This window comes from Clarias gariepinus, chromosome 5, assembly GCF_024256425.1.
Source record: "Clarias gariepinus isolate MV-2021 ecotype Netherlands chromosome 5, CGAR_prim_01v2, whole genome shotgun sequence".
NCBI lineage: Eukaryota > Metazoa > Chordata > Actinopteri > Siluriformes > Clariidae > Clarias > Clarias gariepinus.
In genome coordinates this window covers 24,592,800-24,611,803 of record NC_071104.1, presented here as the reverse complement: position 1 = coordinate 24,611,803, position 19,004 = coordinate 24,592,800, and the positions used below count along the sequence as shown (strand labels likewise).

General features: G+C 38.6%; 1 protein-coding gene across 4 annotated transcripts; it reads left to right on the top strand.

Moving 5' to 3' along the window:
• The first annotated feature begins 6,153 nt into the window (after window positions 1-6,153).
• On the top strand, window positions 6,154-17,665 carry sp3a (sp3a transcription factor). 4 transcript variants are annotated; one of them, XM_053496376.1, is made up of 7 exons: window positions 6,154-6,294; window positions 6,477-6,695; window positions 8,330-9,355; window positions 9,913-10,138; window positions 11,272-11,461; window positions 12,680-12,876; window positions 15,222-17,665. In XM_053496376.1, the coding sequence occupies exons 2-7, from the start codon at window positions 6,627-6,629 to the stop codon at window positions 15,536-15,538; spliced, it is 2,025 nt and encodes a 674-aa protein (XP_053352351.1). In that variant the 5' UTR covers window positions 6,154-6,294; window positions 6,477-6,626; the 3' UTR covers window positions 15,539-17,665. The 4 variants fall into 4 exon arrangements, with proteins under 4 accessions (XP_053352351.1, XP_053352350.1, XP_053352352.1 ...); XM_053496375.1 differs by having other exon boundaries at window positions 6,242-6,379; XM_053496378.1 differs by lacking the exon at window positions 6,154-6,294 and adding an exon at window positions 6,886-6,981 and having other exon boundaries at window positions 6,600-6,695.
• The last annotated feature ends 1,339 nt before the right edge of the window (window positions 17,666-19,004 follow it).

The window sequence follows — 19,004 nt, the reverse complement described above, 5'->3', positions numbered from 1 at the left end:
ATACCCGTGACATGCTTGAAAGAATATGTGGCCTTTACATATTGAAATTGGTGGTGGATGGAAATAAACAGTGACATTACTGTGTGTTTTTTGGGTGTGTGTATATGAAGAGAAAAAAGGAAACTGTGTCATATAAAGTAGCTGGGAGTAAAAGAAAACATTGCTTCTGCCTTGTTCATGAGCAATCAAGTATATTTGTATAATAAAAATTCTGTGTGGGCTAATAATATATAATAGCTCTGGCTGAATTCTGAAAATAGTTCAGACATATATACCTGTAAGATTAATTAAAAGTAAATTTAAGTATTAAATTTACTTGGTACTATAGTAGTACATGTGGATTTAGAAAGTGTTATATACACTGTAGTGGCCAAAATAATTAAGACACCATATGCCATGTATTATAGTTCTCCTTGTGCACAAAACCTATTAGGTTTTGTCTATCTAATTGAAGAATTGTGCTAATTAGAATCAGCTGGCTTATTTAATATATGAAACAAATTTGTGGCAGGAAATTTTTATTTCTGAAAATTGTCCACCTCTGCACAAAAATAAATAAAACAATGGAATTCTCAGGTGAATTGCTATCTTCTGTGACAAATTTTTGCGCATGATCTTCAGGAAGCAATCATGCAGGGATGAACTGAATGAGTGACACCTCAAGTACTGCAGACTTCTTTTGGATCCAGCAGGTTTAAAGAATAAAGGGCCTTATACAATAAATAACAAAATAAAAATAATATTTTTTTCTTGTTATCTTGTTATTATTTATTTTAAATAAATTCAATTAAAACATTGAATTTCACTTTTGTTTTAATACTGTAAATACCTTTAGTGGTCTCGGTACTTCAAGAGCATCCTCATTGGTCTTTTCACTGGCATGACATTGAGACATATTTTATATTCTGGCCACATGTTTCCCTGCAGTAGCCTTCTGTTTGGAAACCTCCCAGTGAGGCATCATTTCCCCAGATCTACAGGAATCTCCAACCAGAGCAGCTATCTCCATCTGGTCCACACCATCACACACTGGGCCCAGCTTGTACCTCTGTCAATATGTTAATGTGACACTTTGACAGACCACTTGCATTTACCTTGGTCAGCATACCCTGCTATTTTCACCATGGTTTGAGCATGCAGTAGCTTTCAACCTAAAATGACTTACTTTCCTACCCAACCAAAACATGGAGATTAAGGTTTCCAATCTTATCAGCAAAGGGCCGATGTGGCTGCAAGCTTTCAGTCTAATCAATTGAATGAAGGCCAAAATCACCCAGTGGAATCAAGTGTGTGGCTTGGCAGATAAGATTTATGTAGAATACAGATATAAATTCTTTAAATTTGATGGCTTCTGTTCTCTTCTGTTGGTTTAAGTGTGTGCAATGTTGAATCATCACAGGAACCAATATTATAAACCAATGCATAAAGCAATCATTTCTCATGTCCTGTCTTTGCTGCCTGCAGGTTGACTCATGTCATTCACAGCTGGAGTTATTGGGGCTGAATCAGTCAATAACACCAATACAATTTCTATGTTTCTGCTGTGATTGCCCGATGATTGCAGATGACTTTGGTCATAAAATCAGTTCATCAACTTTAGAATACATGCACTCACATACAGAAGCAAGATCATGGTAGTTAAGTTTTTGTATGTACCCAAATATATAAGATGAGCACAGCTGCATTTTGCCTTTCCATTTGAGCATGGGGTCTTTGTGTGGAAGATTGCTGAGCAAAGCTAAGGTGAGCGAGACACAGCTGTGAAGCACTCTAAAGGCTCCGTCTGCCAGCCTGTGTTTACCTGACACTTGGACTGACAGCAGAGTGATTGGAAATATCCACCATTCACTGGCGCGAGCCCCTGAGTGCAACGAAAGTGCCTTTGTAGTCTTGCTGTAATGGTTCAAGTTTGAATTGAAGGTTGAGGGAAAATGCTGCACTCTGGCCACTCTCAGGGAGGAGCTGACACAGTGGAAATGATGCAGGAACAGTCTCAGAGCAGGAGCGCACTGAACCTTTCTGAGCTGTTATCTCAGTGCACTCTTACTAATGTTTTAGCAGTTATAGGAGCAACAGCACCTCTGTGGACAACATTCTACCACACATTTCCCCCTTTCTTTTCTTTCAGACCCCCACCAAACGCATACATTGAAATATAACATATGGATGCTTTTTATATGTGTGTATGGAATAACCTGGGAAAACAATAAAGATCATATAGAAGATATTTCTATGTCAGCGTAGGGTATTTATTTCCATATGCATTCACTACACTGAACATACATCATTCTAGGCCATCCATTCTATCTTAAACTCTATTTTACCTTATGTGCTAAAGATCTTCTGACTACTGTTCATCAATAAAAATCATAAAACCTCTTCTTTTTCTCAAATACACTGTTGGGAATAGTTATGTAGGTATGTAGTATCCAGGTGTTTTGCCTGATTAAGATTAACTAAATTAAACAAAATTTAACTAAATCTGAGAGTATTTGAAGTATACAGAGATAAAAACAGGTGGGAAAAAAAGAGAAACCTGCCACAGCTAGGGGTCCAGGTGCAGACTCCCCCTGGGGAAAGATGAATGAAATTCACTTTACATGATCATTTCTTATTATTACAAGTATATTTGCAATCGTCTAAAAACAATTATAATTGACAATTTTATGGCATTTACATATATCAGCCATAACATTAAAATGATTAACATTAAAACCATCTATAGTACCATGCATATGGTATACATATTCCTACCTTTTGAACTTTTCCACATTTTGTCACATTACAACCTTAGACATTAATATATTTTCTTGATATCTTGTTATGTAATAGACCAACACAAAGTGGCACATCATTTTGAAGTGGAAGGAAAACAATAAATGTTTTTTTTTTTTTTTTAATGGCTGTAGAGTCCACCTATTAGAGTGTGTATTTTAATCTCAGTATAAATAGAGCTGTTAAGTGGAGCCCTCAAAGGTTTGTTAGAGAACATTGGTAAACAAACAGCATCATGAACCCAAAGGAACACACCATAAAGCCAAAGGACAGGCCAGGACTAAAGTTGTGGAGAAGTTTAAACCAGGGTTCATTTATAAAAAATAAAATAAAAAATCCCAAACTGTGGACAATTTATGGAGCACTGTTCAATCCATCATCAGAAAAAGGAAAAGGTATGGCACAACTGCAAAACCTATCAAGACATGGCCATCCACCTAAACTAACAGGCAAGGGGAGCATCAATCAGAGAAGCAGCCAAAAGGCCCATGGTAACTCTGGAGGAGCTTTAGAGATCCACAGCTCAGGTGGAAGAGTCTGTCCACATGACAACTTATGCGCTCCAAAAATCTGACCTTTATGAAAGAGTGGCAAAAGGAAGCCATTGTTGAAAGAAAGCCATGTCTTGTTTGTAATTTGTTTGTAATGCAAGTCACACTTTTCAGATATTTGTAAAAAAAAAAAAATTGGAAAACCATTTAGTATTTTCCTTCCATTTCACAATTATGTGCAACTTTATGTTGGTCTATCACATTTGTGGTTGTAACATCACAAAATGTAAAAAAGTTCAGAATATGTTTTGCAAGGCACAGTATGATTTGTGTTCTCCCTGTGCCACCAGAGCAGCTTTGGCTCGTCGGGGCATGACTCCACAGGGTCTCTGGGGTGTGCTGTGGTGTCTGGATTTTGGCAGCGGATCTTTTTGGATCCCTTTGGTTGGGTCCTGTGGTGTAATGAGTGTTCTGATGGCCAGCATTGACCTTTTTTTTAGCAATTTCTGCTGCATTGGTTTTTCTGTGGGATCAGACAGGCCTTTGGTGCACTGGCCTTTGGTCTGAATTGCTGGTGCATAGTTGGTGATCAATGTTATTCTGTTTACCTAGCTGTGGTGTTTATGTTATGGCTGATCAGTGTACTGTATATTGTGCTTTTGGCAACACCAAATTGGCTATCTTTTACTAAAAATGACAGAATATAAATTCTGGGGGGAAATGGTTTATTGGACATTGACACTACACATAATTCAAAGAAGTTAATTAAATGAAAACAATGTTCTCTTTATTCCTGATTAACAGATTACAAAAACAGACAAAAAAAAACATTATGTTAAAAATGAAATGTGGGTACATCCAGTAATTAGTTATTAACAAGGAAATTTTTGTAATAAAACAAAAAAACATATAGGCTAAAATTAACATTAAAAGAGATCTTTTAAAAATACTCAAATGGTATCTGTGCCATTATTTGCTTTCAACTGACAGCTCTTAAGTAATCACCAGCAACAACGAGGAAACCAGTGATAAGGGCTATCACTCGCACCGCTTCCATTGTGCTTAAGAGTAGTGGCATGAGTAGGATGGTTTTTCTTTCTTTCCAGGTTAACTTTTTAATCACTCTTACTTTATTTGTCAAAAAGAATTAATCACATGCTACTTTTTAGTCTCAAAAATCATTGTCTAAGCATTTGAATTGAATCTGATTTTTTTCTCATGTAAACTGATGTCATGTGCATTTCAAGGAAATTTTGTATGCAACCCTGTAATATACCAAATAACTAAACAATCAATCAATTCTGTCACAGCTCAGCAAGCATAGGCAAGATAAAGCATCTAAATATTTCCAAGAAACTTCCTCATATGAGTATTTTCATAACAGAATGACTGACAGTGGTTTTAGTTGAAAGGGTTATATCACAGTACTTGGTTTAATAGTTACGGATTCTATATTAACAACGTAACTGTGTATGGGGAACTTTTCACAACAAAAGATTAGAAAAAAAAACTTGATACAAAGGGTTTTTTTCCTGATTAATTGGCGATTTAGGTAGGAATCTATGGCCTCTGTGTAATAGTTAAGCGATAAATCTATAATTTAAAACTAGCTGAACATCTATATTCAGGAATTTTCATTTTATCAAGAACATTTTTTGTAACTTCAAGAGAAATAGAAAAAATGACATTTGAGGAAATAACTGTTTATAGCTTTTATAACATAAGGGAGAACTTTAACTTGTTTCACAGACATCTTATAATATTAATCATAATTGTAAATAGTAACTATAAATTATAACTATGTTATAGCTAACTTTAAGCACCTTTTAATGAATAAAGATTATAATCATTGTCAACATTATGTGGTTCCAGCCTTTTGATGATTAGTTTCCCTCCAAGGTCAAGGGTTTGATTTTCGCCTCGAGTTTGTGTGCATGGGGTTTGCATGTTCTCCACATGTTTGGTGGGTTTCCTCCACCAGTCCAAATGCATGCAGATTAGGTTGACTGGTGTCTGCATGCACCTGGGACTGGTGTTCCCAAATTGCCCGTAGAGTGTGAATGAGCGTGAATGCATGTGCCCTACGATGGATTTGCACCCCATCCAGGATCTACCCCACCTCATGCCCTAAGTCTCCGAAGATAGGCTCCAGGCCCTCTGCAACCCTGTACACAGAATAAAGCGGGTATAGACAATGGGAGAAAGAGATTCCCAATAACAGGCTGTTATTAACAGCATGTCTTGCAGAGGTTTATTACTCATATTTGTGTGCTGAAAAGGAAAAGTAGAAAAACAGGACATCATAACACTTTCCCTTCAACAACTGGTCATCAGTTTCCCCAAACTTTTATTTGTACAAGATTGTAGTTTGAACAGACGACGCCACACAGTTTTGGTAATCATTAATTAAAAGGTTTTGCGGGTGGTTACAACGTTCCCTGCTTAATTGAGAATAATGACAGCTTTTTATTGTTTATTGTGAGTATTCAGTGTTAAACGCCTGACTACGACCAAACAAAAAGCTGGGCTAACATAACGTTAGCTTTCTACAAATGTATTTATACAATAAACACCCTGGGAGATAATTCATATCTAATTCTCATAACGCTTTTGTAAGCCAATAATCCGATAACTTAGCCCAAATACTTAAATGTACATTTAACATTAACGTTCAATAAACAGTAACTACATTTCTTCAACATCGGTTAACGTTTTCAATGCACGAGACTAGGAACGGGAAGTTGCGCGATTCAAACCGATTGATATGTCTTACGACCAATCGGATTACAAAAACTGAACTAAGGCAGCCAATAGCGGGAGAGAAGAACGGCGGGACATCCTGTCCGTGACGCAAATTTTCACAGTCAACATCGGAAGCTCCACCTTTTGTGTTTCCCGCACCGTCAATCAAAATAGAAAAAATAGACTCGATTCAGCGATCGCTGCCCGCCTCCGAATAATATAATCATGCTTGGCGTGTAATTAAATCGAGATTTTTTTTCCATTAAAGTAATTCAAGTAATGACTGGTATGTAAGACTCAATACATTTGCGTTAGACGCATTCCGCAGCCCTGTCCTAGCTAAGCTAATGCTAATGCTGGCTAAGTGTTGTGTAGGTTTGGTTTGCTAATCTCTTTGCAGTTGTGCTAACTGTTAACATTAGCCAGTTAGCTTAGCCACTTCTGAATTTTTTTCCGGTTTCTGTGCAGATAGCGGATCTATTTGTGCTCAGTTTGTCGAAGTATTCTTTGTTGTGGTCGGAGAGTTGAGCTGGCAGTACGTCCGACTGAGCTGTTGTGCTTCGTGTCCGCGTACCGTGCCTGTGTACAGCGCCCAAACAGCCGGGGAGACAAGAGGAAATGGCTGCCTTAGACGTGGACAGCAGTCAAAGCGAGTTTCTGCAGCAAGATGGTAGCAGGGGAGATCAGGTACTCTTTTCCGTTCCGTCTCTCTCCTTCTTCTGGTAAGGCTTTTTGTTGCCGTAGCTGGACGCATGGTGCTTTTGTGAAGTTCACACGTTTTTAAATTTGTTGTTTAAAAAAAAATGGTACTTCCTGTGTGGCTCCGGACTAACGGCCACCCCCTTTTCTCCTGTTTGAACCCGCCCATTGTGGGTAGGCCAGTCCGCCGTCGCCGCTCGCTCTGCTGGCGGCCACCTGCAGCGAGCTCGGCTCGCCCTCCTCCCGGGGGGAGAATAGGGCTGCCGCTGCCGGGGTAAGTCCCTCACACACCGCCTACCGACCCCTCATCCTACCGCCTGCCATCTAACCCCATCTGTAACTCAGCCTGAGGAGGGGAGGCACAACTCCTCATGATCGGCTTGACCTAAATGGGCAAAGGGTGTTATTTGTTATGGTAAAATAATGAAAACGTGCTTCTAATTTTCTTTTGTTTGTTTTTTATTCCGTTTTCATTTTGGTTTGTAATCAAACGAGCTGAGGTCGCACTCAGACCTTTCCAGTGCAGGGTTTTGATTGCCACAAAACCACCGTGTGAACCAAAGAAACACCATGCTTTTTTATGCATCAAAGTGGTTGCCATACACTAATTGTTTATTTCACACCGAACACTAAACATACATAACATTTGCACCAGGACAAAACCCTAACAGACAGCATCATTACTGTCACAGTGGTAATCTGGGATGTGACGAGTAGGATGACTCTTTATGTAACAACGTAAGGTTTACTCCAGCAAGCCGAGAATGAGAGTTCAGGTTTTTATGTACCTGTACGACACACGGCCATAATATCAGTAAAATATATAAGTGACAGATTAAAAGAGTTGCCTCCAATGATTCCTTGGAATAATCCTGTGCCACATGAGCTCCAACATTTTCTCAGTTGCCCACACAGTTTTAGGTCCTACCTGTAGGTAGTTATGTGTTCAATATATCTTACTGTGCTTTTTTTTTTTTTTAGTTATATTGTGATTTGTGGGTTTTATGCGTCTTTTGAATCATTTTATGTGAATGAATTTGTGACTGCTGTCTTTGAAAGGTGCTGTATAAGCAAACATTACCTATTTCATGTTTGACGTGTGAAAATGGAGTTAATAGTCATACTTTCAACTTATCCTATTCTATATGACACCGCATTAAACATGTACTGTATAGAGACATTACATGTTTGATGTAGATATGGTTATTTGCTCTGTTTTGTTTATGTATTTGATAGTTAGTTTACTTTGCTAATCTGTGACTTTAGCTTTGTAAACACTTGCATGTTACATTTAAACCAAGAAACAGGTTTTTACATGTATTGGTGCATTATGCATTATAGCTTCAGATGTTTTATATAGCTACTACTTTAAAAAACAGTATTTCTGAATGGTGCACTGGCAACAACAGAATCAGTCACCTAAGAGACAAGCTTGCGCTTGCTAGAGTAAACATTCGGTTATGTTGGTATCAGTTTTGTCACGCTGATGCATTCTCTGAAGAATAACTAGTTACTTTGACAAATTAATTAAAAAAATTCTCATGTTAACTGCAATACCTTTATCAATGCTATCATTTCAGTATAGTGCTTCTTAGGTAACAGGATAATCTTTTTTTTCACAGACTGCGGATTCAGGATCAGTGCAGCTAACAAGCTCGTCAGAAAGATGGGATGGAGTCAAGGATGACTCAAGCATTGTGCAGCTGCCCACCGGGGGCATAGTAACCTCCAATGGGCAGTATGTTCTTCCCATTCAGGGCCTTCAGGGCCTCCAGAGCCAGCCCATTTTGCTAACGTCAGGGACAGACTCCTCCAACAGTGCCGTGCCTAACATCCAGTACCAGGTTATTCCTCAGATCCAGACCACTGATGGGCAGCTTGGGTTCTCTACTTCAACAGTAGATGGTGCCTCGCTGGCTCAGGATGCCTCAGGGCAGATCCAGATCCTCCCTGATGGCTCTCAGGCTATCAGTGTAGCTGGAAACGGCTCGAACCTCATGGCTCAGACTGGCCAAGTGCAGCAAATCCAGGGAGTCACGCTGGGAAGCTCAGCCTTTAACAGTCAGGGGCAGGTGGTTGCTAATGTGCCTGTGGGTTTGCCTGGGAATATTACCTTTGTGCCCATTAACAGTGTAGATCTGGAGTCACTAGGGCTCTCCGGGGCACAGACGATAGCCACTGGGTTGACTGCTGATGGACAGCTAATTATGACTAATCAGACAGTGGAAAACACAGAAGGCTCAGAGAAAACAAGAGAACAGCTATCACAGCAAACACTAGTGGTCAACAACACTAATGCAGCAGCAGAGATGTTTGTGCCTACCACATCGACCTCATCATCATCGTCATCATCATCATCGCAGTTGCCCGCCAGCACAATCGATGGTACAGGTGTGCTGACACAGGGCACGGCTGAGCAGACTGAAGGATTCCTTACTCAAAGTCAGGTGCAAGCGTCCACAGGGCAGCAGGTGATCCAGCTGCAGCAGGTGCCACTTCAAAGCAGTGATGGGCAACTAGGGCAGCAACAAATAAGTGCCCAAGGTCAGCAGCCTCTCCAGAACGTCCAGCTCATCAACCCAGGGACCTTTATCATTCAGGCACAGACTGTCACACCATCAGGCCAGATACAGTGGCAGACCTTCCAGGTAGGTATTCATGGTGGGTGTGCTACTATGTAGTTTGAAAAGGAAATATGAAAAGGATAAGACTTTGTTATGGTTGGCATCCTCCCTAAAGCCTAATACAATATTTAAAACAGGCCAGCATACGTTTTCAAGAGCAAACATGCCATGTGCATTTCTGTATCATTATCTCTTTTTAATTTTTTTAATTAACTTCTGAAGACTAAGAACAATTCTGCCAGCAAGTCTACTGAAGTTTTATTTAACCAGACAATTGCAAGACACAATTAAAGGTTTAGTTTATACAATATAAAAGCTGGTACGTATGCATGTATGAGCTTAGAAATAGTTGTGACTAATTATGCAGTGTTTTTTATTATTATTTATTAATTTATTTTCATCTTTTTTATTTCATCTATTTATCATTTTTATCTTTTTTTTTATTTCATTAGAATAGTTATTAGTTATTTTGTATTCCCATTCCTTGCTACTAAAAATAATATTTTGGTATTATAACAAGTTCATAATTTTAGCTCCTATTGTTGAAAATTAACTTTATTATATTTTTGCATTTTTTCCAGGTTCAGGGTATTCAGAACCTCCAGAACCTGCAGCTCCAGACAGCCCCAGCCCAACAGATAACATTAGCCCCAGTGCAGACCCTCTCTTTAGGTCAGGGAGCTACACTCAGTACCACTCCGGTTAGCATCAGCTCTGGGCAGATTCCCAACCTGCAGACAGTCACGGTTAATTCGGTGGATCACGCGGGGCTCCATCTCCAGACCGACGACACAGACAGCCCTGGAGGTAATGCTGTTGCTGCATTATAAGTGTGAGGATGTTGTTATGCAACAGACTTGTGTAAAATTTAAAATGTTTATAACAGGAGTGACAGCCCTTTGAGGTTATACATAGCAATAGTCTTCTGTGGTAGGCTTAAAATTTTGTGCAGGCAGTCTATTGAAAGGGTATTTATACAAAAGCTGATTTTATATATATTTGTATACACCGATCAGTCATGGCATTAAAACCACCTCCTTAATATTGAGTTGGTCCTGCATGAGTTCTGATAGTGGGTTTGTTCAATATGAAATGGTTAGTACCTATTTTTGACTGGCAGGGTCATGGGCACCCAAGGCTCACTGAGGTGCGTGAGCAAAAGCCAGCCTGTCTAGTCCAGTTCCACAGAAAAGCTGCTGTAGCATGGATTGACCCTGTCCACACATCAAAACTGGACCATGGAGCTGTGGAAGAAGGTGACCTGGTTTTGTGAGCTACATTTTTTTGGATCTGAACAGCTGGGTGTACGTGAATCACTTACCTCAGGGAGAGGAGACACCAGGATGCACTATGGATAGAAGGCAAAACAGCAAAGGCAAAGTGATGCTCTGGACAGTGTTCTACTTGAACACCTTGTTTATGGCATTCATGTGGATGTTATATTGGCAAGTACCAACACTGCACACCATGTATATCCCTAACAGTAACATAAGTCACTAATGGCAGTGGCATCTTTCAGCAGGATTATGACCCCTGCCTCTGCAAAAGTTGTTCTGGAAAGGTTTGATCGAGCATATGTGAGATGTGCTGGATAAACAAGTACCATTTATGAATGTGCCACCTTGCAACCTGCAGGACTTAAAGGAACTACTGTTAACTTCTTGGTGCCATATTTTACAGCATACCTTCAAAAATCTTGTGAAGTAGTCCATGCCTCAATGTGTCAGAGCTGTTTTGTGCTTGTGGCAAAAGGGAGGGTACCCTACACAGTAAGAGTCGTGGTTTTAATGTTATGGCTGATCTGTCTTTGTGTGTGCTGCTTTATTTAATGATGGAATGGAATGAAATGTGGACAACTGAAATAGATGACCCAAGATGATTTTTCGTGGAAATTGCTAGTTCCATAATGGCAGAAAAAAGATTTTTCTTTCTCTGATTAGATATTCGGATAAAGGAGGAGCCAGACTCAGAAGAGTGGTCTCTTGCTGGTGACTCCACTCTGAATACTAATGACCTGTCTCACCTGCGTGTGCGCTTAGTAGAAGACGAGATGGAGGGCCTGGGCCAGGAGGGCAAACGGCTGCGCAGGGTCGCCTGTACCTGCCCCAACTGCAAAGAGGGAGGAGGAAGGTAACACCTACAAACTGTTTTCTTTAGCTATGACAAAATCACTGTTGATGCATGAGGGGGCATGTTATGTAAAGCCAAGAGACATTTCAGGCTTATAAATTCTCTGACAAATTAATCTAATCTGCAGTCTTGTCCATGTTAAGATTCTATCCTCATCAAACCTCATTTCTCATGACAAATACCAGTCCCTTCAGGGTATAATGCAGTTTTACAAAACATTTTGCAGTCCATTACAGGACACGTACACATTTGAAGTGCTAAATTACAATTGTTACTGTATTCTCCTACCACAGTTACACCCTTGCTGCACGCTCTTTGACAGGCTTTTTAGTGTGCAATAAACCACTGTATCAGTGAAATGTACCACACTTGTGGTTTTGCATATTGTAATGGGCTGTTTCTCAAAAACATGCAATTACCCCTGCACTTTACTTTAGATTTGCCTTTAACAGTGAATAAGTGATTTAAAGCTCAATCGTGGACTTGTCCATTTATTTTGATAACACGTATCTGTTGATTGTTGATAACCCACTGGTTACGGCAATTAAAAAAGAAACAAACAATTTGAAGTCAATTTAATTAAAATTGTAGCCGTTTAGTCTTGCATTTAGATCACATCTTGTTCATTTGTTTAATATTTCTAATGAGCTCACCAATTGAGTTCAGCTCTGTTTATCAAGTCCCTGACTGTGACAGCTCAACAAATCTAAGACCACCCTTATCATATCATGTTAATATTTCTAACCATGTATAATGTATGTATACTGAGAAGTAGGGATGCACCGAAATTTCGGCCGCCGAAAATTTTCGGCCGAAATAGCATTATCGGTTTCGGCCGAAACGTAAGAAAGCGCCGAAAATAAAAGCCGAAATTGTCGCCACGCCTCTCCCATCCTCCCGTCTCGTTCGCGCTGTCATTACGCATCAAACACGGAGTATGTTGGCGGTTTGGAAGCACTTCAAAGTTTCAGATGAGGACAGCAAAGTTGCAATATGCAACATTTTTTTAATACAAACAAAAAGAAAATATTTTAAACATGTTTTTTTAATGAAGCCATTTTCGGTTTCGGTATCGGTTTTCGGCCAAGTGCATCCAAAAATTTCGGTTTCGTTTTCGGCCCAGAATTTTCATTTCGGTGCATCCCTACTGAGAAGTCTGAATAATGTATACATGGCACTTCTTCCCCTATAACGTTGCGTCTCTACTCTGTGCCCTAGGGGCGCCAACATGGGGAAGAAGAAGCAGCATGTCTGTCATATAGCAGGCTGTGGGAAGGTGTACGGGAAGACTTCTCACCTGCGAGCTCACCTGCGCTGGCACTCGGGAGAGAGGCCTTTTGTCTGCAACTGGATGTTCTGCGGCAAGAGATTTACACGCAGCGACGAATTGCAAAGACATCGGAGAACACATACAGGTACCCATGACATTTCGTGTTCTGTTCTTTGTTTCTTTCTGTAAACAGCATCTAGGGCTTGTTTGCTATATAGGGCTAACTTGCAGTACAGTGTAACACAGAGAGATAAGTTGGGTGCTCTGTGGTGGTGTCTGATAACATTATCAACGCAGGACCTGCTACTCATCTTTACCCATGTGCACCAATAAAATTCATGTAACAGCTCACTGGATCAGCTGTTGATCAGTAGATTGTGAGAGCTAATGCTGCATCCTTTTTCTGCTCAGCTAAGTTAAAAGGATTTGGCAAATAAATAAAAATAAACGTGTATTTGTTAAGGAATAATTTTATTTAAACAGTAATAATAACAATATTAATCTTATAGTTATTGGATATTTTTTCTTCAAAAATTACATTTTAATATCCTGATTGAGGCTATTGTAATTTAAAAATATTTAATTAATTGACACGCCAGAAATGCAAGCATTCTGATTTACTTTTTTTGGAATTAATATGGATCCATTCTTTAAATGTATGCAGTAATAAATGGGGTTTTTTTTGTATTGAAGTCACAGGGCTTTATATATCTAGTAATTAAATCTGATCAGACTAGATCCAAGGTGACAATTTTATAGGCATTTATTATTATTGTTGTAGTTAATTTAATAAAAAATGTTTTTTATTACAATTAGGATTAAGTCCATTCGAGTCAAAGGACAAGTCCTAATCTATTACCTTTTAATAGCGCTCATTTTACCACAGTAAACCTCGACAATGGATTTGAAATGATGCACTTAAAATGTGATTTAAGTGTCGACTTTTAGCTTTAATTAAAGAGTTTAAACAAAAACATTTAGAAATTACAGACATCTTTTTACAAACTAACTCCATTTTTACAGGTTTAAATGTAATTGCACAAACTAACATGTTTTTTCAGCTGCTCCTGTCAAGAGGTCTCCTCAAAGATACATCCGATCTGCACACAACTTAATACAGTTTTTATGCCAAATGCCGTTCTCATCGCAGATGAGAAGCGTACCATTAAGCCACCAATCCCCCAACTAGATAAACTAACATGATCACCAATTATTTTATTATTTGTGGTGTTCGGATGCAAAAACTTCACAACGTTCCTGAAGCCTGGTATCCATCGACATCACCAAATGCTGAGCCTTAAGCTGCTTTGCCAGGCCTTAACAGCACCTGCCTTCTGTTGCTGCTTGTTTGTAAATCTTTATGCCTTTGGTTTTGTCTTTAGAAAGTGATAAGATTGTCTGTAAGGTTCATCAGTCTGTACTGTGAAGCAGCTCTTCTCAGTTTTGCATGTGGCTGTATCTGAGCAGAAAGTATAGCTCTGTGCCAATACACTGCATCTACCACATGACAGATGATGCAGTATGACTTGGAAAATGAGTTCTTCTTTTCCTTTTTGATATTCTTCTAATTTAGTCATTCTGGTTTAAAAGACTAGCAAAGTCCAGTCTACTTATACTTTTACCCAAGTAGTTCGCATTTTAAGGTAAACCCTCTGTGTGTATATTCATGATGGTGTCTCTTGATTGTAGACTTTGACAATGGTCCTACTACATCATCCAGTATGTTTTTAGCCAGATGTTGTGAAATGGTTTTTGAAAATAATTCACAGAAGGAAAGAAATCATCCACTTTTGTTGTCCTTTGTGGTTGTGTTGTTGAGCTTGCCAGTGGATTTCTTCTTTTGAAGAATATACCAGATTGTTGATTTGGCCACCCCTAAAGTTTCTGCTGTCTCCTACATAAGTTTGTTTTCAGCCTGTTGATGGCCTCATACCGTACTCAGAGTGCCTATGAATAGCTACAAAATGCAAAATTAACACAAGGAATCAATGCTTTACCTCTTTGTCTGTTGAGGCTGTAAAAATAAGGGGATTTGTAAAAATAGCTGTAATTCTTAAGCATGTAATGTAATATTGTTGTTTATCTCTCAGTTAAATGATGTTATACATTTTAATACCATTTTTTTACATAATTATAAATCTACTGTGTTGGTGTACAAAGGCAAAAATATTAAAATTGTGTCCTTGTCCAAATACTCATGGCCCTGATTGTGATTTAATTTTTTCCCCCTGGTAACTGCTTTTTTAAAAATTGCGGCTCTTTTGGCTATGCCTCACAGGCACCTGGGGGTCCACAGATACTATAACAAGGAGTACCATCAAAATCTCTTAACTGTCATCTGAGCATGAAGCAGTTTAGAGCATAACCGCTCCCATTCAAATTTTTCAGTTATTTATTAATAGATATTTTATGTTTGTGTTATTATACTTATAATATTATATATTTATATTTATATAATATTCATAATTATATCCTTTGCTTCTCTGGCAGGTGAGAAGAAGTTTGTGTGTCCCGAGTGCTCAAAGCGCTTCATGCGAAGCGACCACCTGGCCAAGCACATAAAGACGCATCAGAAGAAAGGCAGCGGTGGTGCAGTGGTGGCAAGCGTGGACACCTCCGTCTCCTCCGATAGCATCATCACCTCAGGAGCTACCACACTCATCCTCACCAACATCCAGCCAGGTGCCGTGCAGGGCCTTGCTACCGTTAACGCTACTGTTAACACATCCACCTCGCAGGAGCTGCTCACTACAACAGAGATCCCACTGCAGCTAGTCACCGTCGCAGCCAGTGAAGCTGCAGAGTGACACGAACACACAGGAGCTGAGCGACTAACACCGAGGACATTCTCAGTTGTCAGGAAAGAGACTGCTTCACAAGGATTCAAGTAAACTTTTTAATAGACTGCCAAGGTTGTGTTGCTTTGGGCATAGTGTCATTATTATCTTCACCTATCTCTTCCTCCTGGATATCAGTTTGACCACAAGACTTCTCTTCCTCGAATTTATCCTGCTTTTTATACCCACACAGATTATTCTCATTTACGTAAATATATTAGTTTACGTAAATGCACATATATAAAAATATATTTTACAAATATAGAATATCGATTTATGTTTGTCTGCAGTTTTTTATGGCAAGAATGGAACAGAAGAAAAAACGTCGAAAGTGGTTTCCATATTAAAAGAAAAAAAAAGAAACACTGAAATGCCTTATTTTGTATCATACTCATGTGTAAAACAGTAGAGTTGCTGATGAGCTTTAAAGCAACTGTTATGACATGTATGTGTTTGAATGGGAGTAACCTTTATAAAGGAAGCTAGGTCTGGTCAATGGGAGTGATGTTAATCTAAAATTATGGCTAGTTTAGGGTATGTTGTGGCATTAGCTGGCCACGCTTGTAAGGGATGATGTTCAGGGTAGAACATTAGAATGAAGTGTGCCACTCTGGTGCTGGGCGTTATGAAGTTCTTCATGTCCAAATGTGTCTTTAATGTACGTGTTTCTGATGCTTTTCTCTCAAAACATGCATATATATTTTCTTTCAACGTGGTCCTTTTGTTTAGTTCAATCAAGGCTCTGCGAAGCTCCTTCACTTTAAGCTGAAGCGTTGAGAGGAAAATGATAAAAATGAAAAACAATCAATGTAATTAAAAAAACTTTTTTTCTTCTTCAACCTCTTACAGTTGATCAGATGTTATGCATTTGTTAAGTCTTTTTGAGCAAGACAATATTTATATGAGGCTTTGCATAGTAAACTGGTTTTGTGGTGTCTACATCTCTTAAATGAGCTTTTTTTTATTTTTTAAATATGTATAATAATTCCAGTGTGTCATTTTTTTTTTTTTTTCCTAATACTGAACTATCTAAACTGAATCGTTATCAGAAATGTTTGATAAGAAATCGGCAGAGTTGTTGTTTGGAAGTTGGTGAAATGTCACTTTCGCATGATTTATCTGGAGGTGCCTGGAGTTGTGTGTGTTTTTAGAGCTGTACCACATGGTGATCCATTAGGAATAGGTAATACTCGATTACAGGTATGCTGTGCCGTCGGTGTTAAAGCTGTTTGGACCAAATTCAATCAAATCACTTTTAAACCACTTTAAAAGAGATATTGACTAATTCTCCAAATCATCATGTAACAACAAAATATTGACAGCCAGTTCTGTACAGGAACACAGAATTTCAACTTGTTTCGAGTTTTTTGGTTCTTATGGGTTCTGCAGGATTTTGAATGACTTTGTTCTGATCTGCCATAGCCATGATAGGAGAAAGCTGGGGTACTCCTGATATGAGATCCTGCTCAGAGAGGAAAACAAACGTCCATTTTCATGTGCAAATACACTTGTTTATTCTTGGTATATACTCACAGTTTGATAATGAACTTTTTTATAAAGAGAGCATAACTGTTTTATATACTTCACAGGTTGCTGAAGGACATATTTCTTGCCCTCCGTATGCAGTTTGTTTTTCAAGCGATGGTGTAGGAATATTTCCCTCTTTATCTCCAGGATTGTTTTTGCACTTTCATATGATGGATTATTCCAAGTAATCCAGACATGAAATATGAGTTCAGTTGCCAGTCTCTTTTAGGAGTTTCAGCTATTAAGGGTGAGAAATTTAAACATGCTAATGATGATCCATGCTAAACTACCCAACCTTGCTGAAACAGATAATGTCATTAGTTAAGTGTAATTGATGAAACACTATTTTGTTTTCTGAATATTTTTTTTCTATTTACTTCCTACTATTTGCATTTTTAATATGTTGCCCTAGTTTGTGAGGTCAAATATAATTTTTGTTCACTATAAATAGCATTGTAATGTCTCTTGTATTGTTATTTGGTCTTTTTTTTCTGAAAAAGCTTCAAACTATTGTACAATGCCCACTTTTGAGGGCAGCTTTTTATTTCACACTAAAATTACTAAAAAGAAGTCTCTGGTTGTGAGGTCTCCTGTTTTCTCTTTAAGTGGAATTTATAGTTTATATTATGCCTTTTTATTAAATAGCAGGATTTATTACTGAACATGAATTGAAATTCATTCTCACACACACTGTTGGATTTCTTTTATAGAATATCAAATCTTTCTATAGTTTTTTTATTATTAGTAGTATTACTTTTAAACACTACAATGTACTGATTAATGCTATTTGTGTGTTCCTGAACTTAGGTTTATTATATTTCACCCTGACCCGTGTGTGTGCATGCGTGTGGGTGTGTGGGTTGGTGAGTGAGAGAGAGACGGAGACACCCCTGGGTGTAGTCCAGCAGATGTCACTACATCCACAGCTGCAGTTGAAGAGACCAGTTGACCCATCAACCACAGTGTTCCCTCCACTGACCCGAGCTGATAGTCTAAATCATCATCTTTTATAAAAAGGTGAGAATATTATTAATATGATGAAAACGGTTAGGAAATGGCTCTGGTTAGCATGTTAGTGGAGGAGCTCAAGCCTACATTCTGAATTACTTAGGGATTATACACATGTTTCTTTCTGGATTATGTTTTATCATGAGCAAAATTAACATTGTACTTGACTCTCTTGATGAGTTATTTTAATGAATAATTAATCTAATATTACAGATGATTTCCCTGGAAATACTTGAGAACATTTTTTTGTCTCAAGGGCTCAATATCTGTGTCTTCGTTCTTGATAAAGTTTTCATTTTGCATCTGCTCATATTTCAAATTAACATGAGTGTCTGAAGCTGTCACTAATATCCTGTCGCTCAGTGGGTGGTGCGTTCTGTATACTCTGCCTTTCTACAGGATAAAAAGAAAAAACACTCCAGTATGAACAAAGCAGCACAAATGGTTCACATTATCTTTTTTCCCCGGAGTGAAGGTTTCCTTGAAAGTATGTGTACTAAAATCTTTTATCTGTTGAATCAAAGTGAAAAGCACACATTCCATTCCTGTTTTCGGGTCAATTGGTCATAAATGAGATCCAGAGAAAAGCAGGTCTATGAACGGTGAGAAAAGGACACGTCCATTCTCTACCACCTTTCATTTGCATAATTTAATGAATTCAATTCATTGTAATGCAATATGGAGTGCACAACGAACATGGAATGACAGTTTGAGTTAATGAAATGTGTTAACGGTATCATCATTTACTTGTATGTTAATTAGTCCAATTAATTTCCAGTGCACGGTAATCTGAATATTGTAATAGCGCTGTGCAGGCCTGCAGGAAGGGGGGTGGGAGAGCAGCGGGGGGGCGCAGAGATGAAGAAAAGGATTCAGGGTTCATGAATCATAGCTTTACCTT